Here is a 9,748-nt window from a genome sequence, read left to right on the forward strand (position 1 = left end):
TTTAGGGGACATCATGTGGCAAATTATGAATTGCTGCTGACATCTAAGAATGCACATGCAAAATTTATTGTGTGGCCTTTGATACAATAGGCGAAAATTTACAAACCATGATTTTTTAAAATATTAAATGAAAATATCATACATTAAATTTATAAATTAAACAGCAGTAGCTACTATTAAAACTAGTGTATTAGAACAAATATTTTAGGAATGTATTAACCAAAGATACTAAGAAATTGTAGGACAGAGGATCAAGCATGACTAAACAAATGTATAAAGTAAATGAAATCACATGGTCACATTCATCAGTTAATAACATAACTATGGAACAAATACTGGTCACATGATATGTTTTAATATGCATCATTATTTTCCTGGATTTTCTGTTACAAAAAGAAAACTAATTTCCGAACTGTTAAGTAATTAGGTTGTTTTATAAAATCTTGGTTTTGATTATAATTAATTGACAAATTCAGGGAAAGAAATAAAAAGTAATACTTGTCATCATGAAAATGAAACAGGTAACTGACTCATTTTTTTTTTATCTAGTTGTTCTGCTATGAAGTGGACAAATATAAGCTTTGAATTATTATATATGAAGAAAGGAATATTAAACTGAGAAGAGTTAATTCCTACAAAAGTAGCTCTTGATTTTAAACTATTTTTAATTCAAATATCTATCTCAGTACACACACAAAAAAACTCAAGTATTATTTTTGGTACTTCATAGAGTTTTTGTCATATTTTAAACAAAACCATAATTTGGGGGATAAAAATGTCCTTAGAGGTCACCAAGTAAAACCCTGATACTTTAGAGATGAAGGCACTGAGGTCCACAAAGAGAGTAAATGATTCATTGCCCATTTCAAGGTCACAATTTGTTGGCAGCTGAGACTACAGCTTCTTTTACTTTTACTTGACTACTCATTACTCTGTTAAGCTTCTCCTCTCACAGCAGCAACTCCGTAACAATTATGGTCCGTTAATACAAGTGTTAGTAAGATAAGAATTATGAGTAATACCAGATGATGATCTTTCAGAAAAAAACCCTGTAAGTTTCAAGAGGAATAGAAACACATTTTCATGAACACTGGGCCCTCTCACAGGGTCAAAGAAACATAGTTGAGTTAATGGAATTTTCATCTCACCACTTGGTCATATGAAAACAAATCAATGTATAAAATGCTGGTGCTCATCCTACATAACTAGGTGAATTTTAAAGCAAATTCAGCAAATTATTTTTGTTCTTTAAAATGTAAGTTTGAAACAGTATAAAAGTTAGATCTGTAATTAAAACTGGAAAGAAAAGAATAACTTTCTAAAAGTATTATTTTTCTTCTAATTATTTATAATAAAATTTCACTATAATATAACCATTATATTATACTTAGCTTAAGTGTCTTCTAAAATTATTTCTTAAATTTAAAAAAACTAGAGAAGGTTTCTCTTTGTTTCAAAGCAATTTATTGGCAAATTTTTTAAATCAAAATTTTATTTTTGCATTTCTGCCCATCAATCTGGAAATAATGATAGCTCATAAGAAAAAAGCACCAATTATTTTTCAGATTAAAACTTCTCAGAATAGTATACCTTCATCCTGCTGTGTCTTCTATTTCAGTAACTTTCAACCAACTTACAAGTGATAACAGAAATCAAAACCTAATCCCCTAATCTTTAAATGATATTAAAGGGATAGCAAACACAATGGCTATCATGCTTAGAATATATATATATATATATTAAATATTTTAGCACTCAATGACGAGAAAAAAATTAAAGTTTCTGATGATGTTTGTCATTACAAAGTCAAAATATGAGAAGCAATATGCAAGTCAGACACAAAATGAATACTGAAGAAAGTACAGAAGATATTAAAAAATGAATATTCACACATAAAATGGTCCACACAAATCAGAATGGATTCATCTAAGAAAAAAATTACTTAGAGAAAAAGCAAGCACAGTCAACACAGTTGTACTAAAAAAAAAAAAAAAATCTGCAAAGTCTCAAAAAGCGGGACTGATAAAATTTCAGTTAACTAAAAGTCCACATCTTCTCAATTTCTAATTCTTAAAATCTCACTGAAAACACCAAAGCAAATGCTACACAGAACTGTTTGCCGTTTAGTCACCATCACGCTGTTTTTCTAATAGGTGTTTGCTCATACTGTGCCCCTTTCTGCCCATAAACTCTCCTCAAGATTTACAACCCAGATCAGGTGGGAGGCGTCCCCTTCCTCTGTACTCCCCAAATAACCTATGCTTAGAGTTTGTGTCTCTGCCTTCTTCAGCAGACTGTGACTCCTTAAGAGCCAAAACAATGTTTTATTTATCTTTAGCTCCAGATTGCTTAGGAAAGTACAATTAACACATGAGAGGCATTCAAAACAGATTTGTTCTTTAATTAAATTTTATCAGTCATGGCCAAAACAACAGTACAAAAGTCAGATGAAATTAAATCAATGGCACAAGCTCGTTTGTGACAGAGGTTCTTCACCTCTGTTTTAAAAGTTTTAGCTGGTCACTCAAGTAAAAAACTACCACTTGCAACAGGATTACACAAACACAGAAAAGAGACAAGAAATGCCTTGCCTACAGTTATTTGTTAATAAATTATTTAACAAAATGAATTATGAACACACACTGAGGCTACCTCCCTCCTTCCACTAAATATTTTCCAGGACTTTCTTCTTCAAAACTAAGACTCTCCTTTATCTCCTTGATTTTGATCTCCTAGATGGTGAAGAATCCTCCAGGGGAAAGCAGTGGCAATATTAGAAGGCCCAGATTCAAAACAGAGGCAAAATTTTAGCAAAAGCAGGATTATTCACACTGATAGTCTGCTCCATTATTAAACAGATACAAAATTATGAGATAGAAAAGGCTTATTTAAAAAGATGTGATACTGAATGACCTAAGATGTTTCCATACATCAAATATTTAGTATAGAACCTATCTCCTAGCCCCCAAGTCTGTACTCTACCCATTAAACCCAGTAAGTATCCCATTTATTACAGCTTCCTAATATAACCAGGTGATAGATAATTTCTTACCCTGCTGGTTGGGTGCTGAGTTCCCAGTGAGGTTAGGGAGGTTATTCTCTGACATTTTGAAGATGGAGACAGTCTCTATCTTTGAAGTAAAAAAAGGTGTGTGTGGGGCGGTAATTTTGGCATTAACCCCAGTTTTCACCTTTTCTTAAAATATTTTGCTTAAAATAAAGCTTGCTATAAATGGAACCAAAAAAAAAAAAAAACCAAAATATTTTTAAAATTTATTTTAAGGTACTATGCAATGAGAACATTTGGGATTCTAGTAAGAGCACTAAATGGTCACCAGAAGTACTCTGGCTTTAGTACTTATATAGATGCCTGCTCTCCCTTGGAAAAAACTTCTATTTTCCTCAACACCAATGATCGTCATTTAACTAAATAAAGTCTAATTTTTTTCTCTTTTATTTTTCAGACTTGAAAAATGGGCGTGGTAATGCCAAAACAATGTGGATAGTAAAAGCACATTCTTAAAGAGCTCTGAAATAAAAAGGTAAATGACTGTTTATGTCATATACAATAGCAAAAGATCATTAAGGTAAGATTTGATAGTAATGCTCGAAATAGCATCAAAACTGAAAGGGTAATAGAAGAGTGTCAAAGCAAATTAAAAAAAAAAAAAATACTACACCCAAAGAAAACATCTTAAAATAGCAGTTAAATTCACTATCTAGAAAATTAGATTCAAATTCTTCAAGAAAACAGAGGCAAAGGATGATCTAATGAACTGCATTTAAGGGACTCTAGGAACCAGTAGCAACCTCTCAAGATCTCAAAACAATCCAATGCTTGAAACATGCAGGATATATCAGTAACACAGTACCCTTTCCCCTCTAAAAACACATCACTACCACCAAATGATCTCAACCCTGAGCCATCCAGCGAAACCCTACAACCTTTATCTAAAGGAAACTGCACATAAAAAGGCATCAGCTCTTTAAAGCCCAGAGGATCCAATATTAAAAGGAAAAGGTAAGCCCGAACACTGCCAACAATATTCAATCTATTCTTAACCTGCCCTGTGGCAATATGTAACTTCCTGGCTGTCTATAGCTCCTGCCCCTACTTTAATGACCTCTGAAGATCTGATATTTGCTTTCTTATCAAAGATTCCTAGACCCCTGATCTCTGATTCTTCCACTTCCTTGAATTCTCTCTCTTTTCCTGCTTAGTTGCCTCTTAACTCAAGCTTCACTCATATTTCTAGTCAATCACAGTAAGGATTTTTGTGGTACTGTCTGCAGACAAGGCCTCGAGCCTTGTGTTTACAAGCCCTAGTATTTAATTGAAATTTTTGGCTTGTATGTGGATCTTAGCTTTTGCCTCTGATGATGAACTAAAACTGAAAAAATATATAGAACACAAATTGTTCAGTTTTTTATTATAAGCAGTTCTGATATAAAGTTTATAAAATCTGAAATAGAATGACTAAAGCAAACTGTCTGTGCCCTCTAAGAATTTCAATTCTTGACGCTAACTGTATCCCTAATGAATATAATCAAGTTGGAAATGCTATAACTGAACAGGGGTTTTCTCTGGGAACTACAGGTGAATAGGAGTTAACTATGGCCCTACGACTCAAGTAAAAAACATCTTAAAAATCGAATTAAAAGCAGATGGGTAAACCATGTTTAAATAGAAAATCTGACAAACTAAAAACAGTTTTAAGAATCTCGTAAATTTAAGTTAAATTTGTAAGGGAAATGAATGGATATAGAAATAAAATGTTTCAGCATTACCATGTTAAATCAGACACAAGTATCTTGCTCAGCAACTGAATGCCTAATATTCCACTCCAAAAGAATAATTTAATCCAATTTGCTCTAAGAACCCTAATGTTAATCATTTGCTATCCACCTAATTTTATCTTTAACTGAGTTATCTTTATTAAAAGAAAAATGGAAGGATTTCTATTTTGTAAATTAACAGAAATCATACCTAAGACTTTATTAACTTAGATGATTGTAAAATTCCCAAATTCCAAACTAATAATTGAGGACACTGCTGAAAAGTTTCTTGTAGGGAACCCTCCCTTCAGCTCTAAAATTCTGACTCCACCTCCTAATCAGAATCTCCTAAAAGTATTCATCATAATACCATGGGAGTGGCCATGATGGATAAGCAAGTCTATATAGTGTATAAAAATTACTCTCCCTTTTGACAATGTTTTTCCTTTCTGATTTCCTTTTCTTAACAAATTTGAGAATATCAATTTTAAAAAGATATAAGGTTCAGTAGTATGATTCTGCAACTATATAACAAATCAATTTAAGCTATGACTTTGACAATTATAATCAAGAACAATTATAATCCTTAGTAGGAGACCTTTTCTTTCTATTGGAATTTTCAATAAGCCAATATTCTTCTAATATTATTTTGAGCATGAAGTAATAACCAACTGAAGTCTATAGCTGCATTAAAAAATGAAACAGGAGGCTTCCCCGGTGGCGCAGTGGTTGAGAATCTGCCTGCCAATGCAGGGGACACGGGTTCGAGCCCTGGTCTGGGAGGATCCCACATGCCCTGGAGCGGCTGGGTCCGTGCGCCACAATTGCTGAGCCTGCGCGTCTGGAGCCTGTGCTCCGCAACAGGAGAGGCCGCGATAGTGAGAGGCCCGCGCACCGCGATGAGGAGTGGCCCCCGCTTGCCACAACTAGAGAAAGCCCTCGCAGAGAAACGAAGACCCAACACAGCCATAAATAAATTTAAAAAAAAAAAAAAAAAATGAAACAAACTGGTGCGGGGGGAGGGGAGAGGTTAACACAGTAACAAACAGGCAGCAGGAAAACACCAGAGTGATATTACATCTCCTCCTTCACAATGCCAAATATTTAGTTAGCATATGGCCCAAAGCTTGTCTTAATTATCCCTCAAATGCATTAGAGAAACTTACTTTTTTTAAAGCATGAAATTAAAGAGAATGGTCATAAACATCTCTTAATGATGCTTTTTGCCTTTCATGAGTAATAATGACAGATTTCCAGATTGGTGAGCATAAGGTTGTGTCTACACATGACCCATCTGAAATGCCTCTGATTTTACCAACTCCCTATCCCTGCCCTCAAAAAAAGATTATTGTGTAGACTTCACCAAAGATGCAGTAACACTCTTATAAATTGGTTTAAGTAACAAATCTTGTAACTTATATAGAAATCATTTCAAATGAGGATTAGTCATTACAAAAACAGTAAATTGATGAAACAGGATCATGAACTCTAAAGTAAATCAAAACTAAATGATCCCCCCAAGTAAGTAATGTTTAAATAGCTAAATATAGGAAGTTTATACAAAAGAAAAGTCTCAACAAAATTTACCATGAATTCACAAAATTGAGGTAAAATTTATGTTAAATACTCACCACTAATGTTGAGTTCAAACGAAATGAATTTATAAATAATCTATAATAATACTTCCTAATTTCATATTCTACAATATTGTTTAAAGTACTTTTAAACTTACCCAAATGAAGTAATGTAAACTGGGCTGCCAGTTCCTTTGCATCTTCCAGAGTAGTACAGAGTTTATCTGGCATGAAGTAACTCTGGGATCCATTTGCAATAGCAGGAATAATGATTTTATATACCAAGAGTACTTTCCCATCTTGACTTGTTGTTGAATATAAATAATATTCTGGTGGTGCCCAATTATTTTTGTTGCAGTAATAATCCAAATGCATTACTGCAGAATTGAAATGACTGGATTTTAAAGAATACATACTAATTGGAGTAAGCTTTGTTCCAGGAAAAAATGGATAAGAGCATCTTTCAATTTCAGGGGGGCTTGGGCTATGCTGGCCATTGAGACGAGCTGGAAGAGTTGGTGGCTTGCCTAGAGTTTTGGGGTGGCTCTCTTCTTTGTTAGCAAACATAATCAGGTTTTCCGAATTGGGGCTAATCTGACCATTAAGATGCTGTCTCCAAGTGTTTTCTTTATTTACAGGTTTTGCCAGTGTTACCTCAATACTTGCTCCATCAATGCATTTTCCATTCATAACAGACATAGCAGCCACTGCATCTTCTCGGTTGAAAAAGTGAACAAAAGCATAATCTCTAAGTTTCTTTACTCGTTCAACTGCACCAGGTTTGAATTTACTGAATTCTACTTTAATTGTTTCCTCTGTAGTTGAGATCATTAAATTTCGTACATAGAGAACTTTAACTCTCTGCATGGTTTCCTCATCAACCTCTTTCTCTGGGTCAGCCCAATCTACCTGAATGGTATGGCCCCACAGTTGGAAGGTTCCTGTAAAAAAGAATAAATTAATTTGAAGACAATTAAAACAAATAAAAGTCAAAATTAAGTAAAACTGTTTCTCCAAAGAAGCAGAAACTCAAATACATATCGATATATTTGGTCAGCATTAGTTTCCTACTCACAAAATAGTTTTTACTAAGGCAAACCTAGCCAGAACTTATGGTGAAATTAATTTTAAGAGTCAAAAGAACAAAACCACTTCAAAGATGGACCTTTATTAGAAGAATTAGGTACTGTCCTTTGTATTTTTATCAAACAACAATTAACAGCTAAATTAAAATGTATACATTCAGTAAATCAGTAAATTATTATAAATAATGACTCATAAGATCAGCTTCATGTCCTTTGGAATCACTTGATTTATTTTACTTCCTTAAACAATCTCCATTCCTCTTTAAGGGCACTACATATTTTCATAAATTGATCTATGAGGTACTGTCGTCTGTCCATATGTATAGTAAGGTTAACACAGAAAAATAACCTTTGAAAAAGTATAAGTTTACCTGGAATTAGTTTTCGCCTAGCCATAGCAGCAGCTCTGTGAGATTCATATTCAACAAATGCAAAACCGCGATTTTTGGTCTTATCAGTTGCGCTTGGGTAAACAATGACATCTACAACTCCTTCTGTAACTTTCTTCATTTCATCCAAGATTTCTTCCTTCTTCTTTTCCTTTGGAATAGCTCCAATAAATAATCTGCAATTATCCAGGCTTACGCACACACCAATAAACTTCCCTGGTCGAATCTCATAATTATTAAGAATTCTGATGGCTAACTGGGCTTCTTCTTTTGTAGTATACATCACAAAAGCATAACCTCGATTTTCACCACTAAATTCCATCATAAGTCGAAATTCATATATCTTCCCAGCTCTTTCAAATACAGGAACTAACTCATCTTCATACATATCACGAGGTATTTTTCCTACAAAAACTTCACAGCCTCTAGGTGGAGGTGGACCTTCCCAACCTGAAAGACAAAAATAAATAAACAGACAAATTCTAATAAGATATTTATGTTCACTATTCAGTAATTCATTCCACAAATTTACTGTGAGCCTTCTATGTGCTATGCACTATTACAGGTGTTGGGGATACAACAGTGAACAAACTAGAAGCCCCCTTCCCTCATGAAGCTTATATTCAGCTGAGAAAGGAGACGAGTAATAAGTGCTATGGAGAAAAATAAAGCCTGAATGAAATGAGGGAATGAGCTTTGAGGATATATCAGAAAAAAGAAAAGCAAGTGCTTTTTATATTAGTTATATTAGAACAACCAGAGCATGCAGGTCTGTATAGGAAATGCATACTTGAGGGAGGAGTAAAATGGTGGCCATCAATGCAGTCAGAGGCCAAGATTTTCTTTAAAGTCTGACAGAAAGTTAATTGGAGGGTTTGAGCAAGGAAATTGTACTGGTTATTGGGAGAAAGGCAAAACATTATATCCAATAACCTGTTTGCATCTAGTATAAACAGCACTCCTCTACTCACTATTCTCAAATTCCTCCCCAAATGACCTCCCCTTTCATAGCTAGAGTACCCTTTCCCGACTGACCTAATCCTGACTTCTTTCTCAACTGCTTCTTAAACCAAGAGGAGAGTTAAAAAATGTAAGGGAAAGACATGCATAACACATAAAATCTACCTTTTTTCCCTCACAACAGTAAAAATGATTGCTGACGTCTTACAGCGGTTACAAGGAAAGAGCTATATTGTTTGGGATACTTGTGGAGATATATACCTGATGTAAATGACTACATTAAAGATTCAATTTTTTGAATATAAATAAATTCACACCTGGAGGCGGACCACCAAACTTCCTTTGCCCATTTTCCTGAACCATGTTGTATCCAGTCTTTTCCATCAAAGCAAGTAATGCTGCTTCATTCTGAGTACCAGTTCGGACTTTACTGTATCCATTTGTTCCATCTGTATTTTCTTCATTCATGGTTGCAGTTCCTAAAGCAAAGTTTAAAAGCAGTGTTTATGACATGGAGCACCAGGAGGAATCTATGAAGCATTTCTTTGAGTAGCAAAAAACCAAGGATAGTTGTGGCTGCTACATTTGGTTATCACTGTAGCCCTGCCCCCAAAGTTCTTCCCTACAGTGGAAGCTGGAAACCTCTTTTAATGTCTCTGATCAATTAAGCAGTACCTTTTTAAGGCCTAAGCTACAAAGAAAGGACGTCAAAAGTGAAAAAGAGAAAGGGAACAACAAAAACAAAAGTGGGAAAACAGAAGTAACTGAAAGGGAGTTAGAGGAGAAAAAAGCAAGCAGAAGTAGTAACAAAGTATTCAGAAATTATAAAGTGATAGAGCTAAAATTAGGTGACCTCCAAAGTCCTTCCTAGTTTTAAAATATCTGAGTTTTTCTGAGTGATGAGGAATACAGCTACAAACACATCCATATCATACACATCACACCCACACAATCTTTTTACAGT

General features: G+C 34.3%; 1 protein-coding gene across 2 annotated transcripts in view; it reads right to left on the reverse strand.

Moving 5' to 3' along the window:
- The window catches only part of RBM46 (RNA binding motif protein 46), a 32,726-nt gene extending 23,474 nt beyond the window's left edge, over positions 1-9,252 (reverse strand). For both annotated transcript variants that reach the window (XM_061191582.1, XM_061191583.1), the window contains exons 1-3: positions 9,102-9,252; positions 7,807-8,274; positions 6,509-7,291 (exon numbers count right to left, since the gene is read on the reverse strand). In XM_061191582.1, the coding sequence (XP_061047565.1) occupies positions 6,509-7,291; positions 7,807-8,274; positions 9,102-9,252 (1,402 nt within the window). The remainder of the gene's footprint in view (positions 1-6,508; positions 7,292-7,806; positions 8,275-9,101) is intronic.
- Between the last annotated feature and the right edge of the window lie 496 nt (positions 9,253-9,748).

This window comes from Eubalaena glacialis, chromosome 5, assembly GCF_028564815.1.
Source record: "Eubalaena glacialis isolate mEubGla1 chromosome 5, mEubGla1.1.hap2.+ XY, whole genome shotgun sequence".
Taxonomy (NCBI): Eukaryota; Metazoa; Chordata; class Mammalia; order Artiodactyla; family Balaenidae; genus Eubalaena; species Eubalaena glacialis.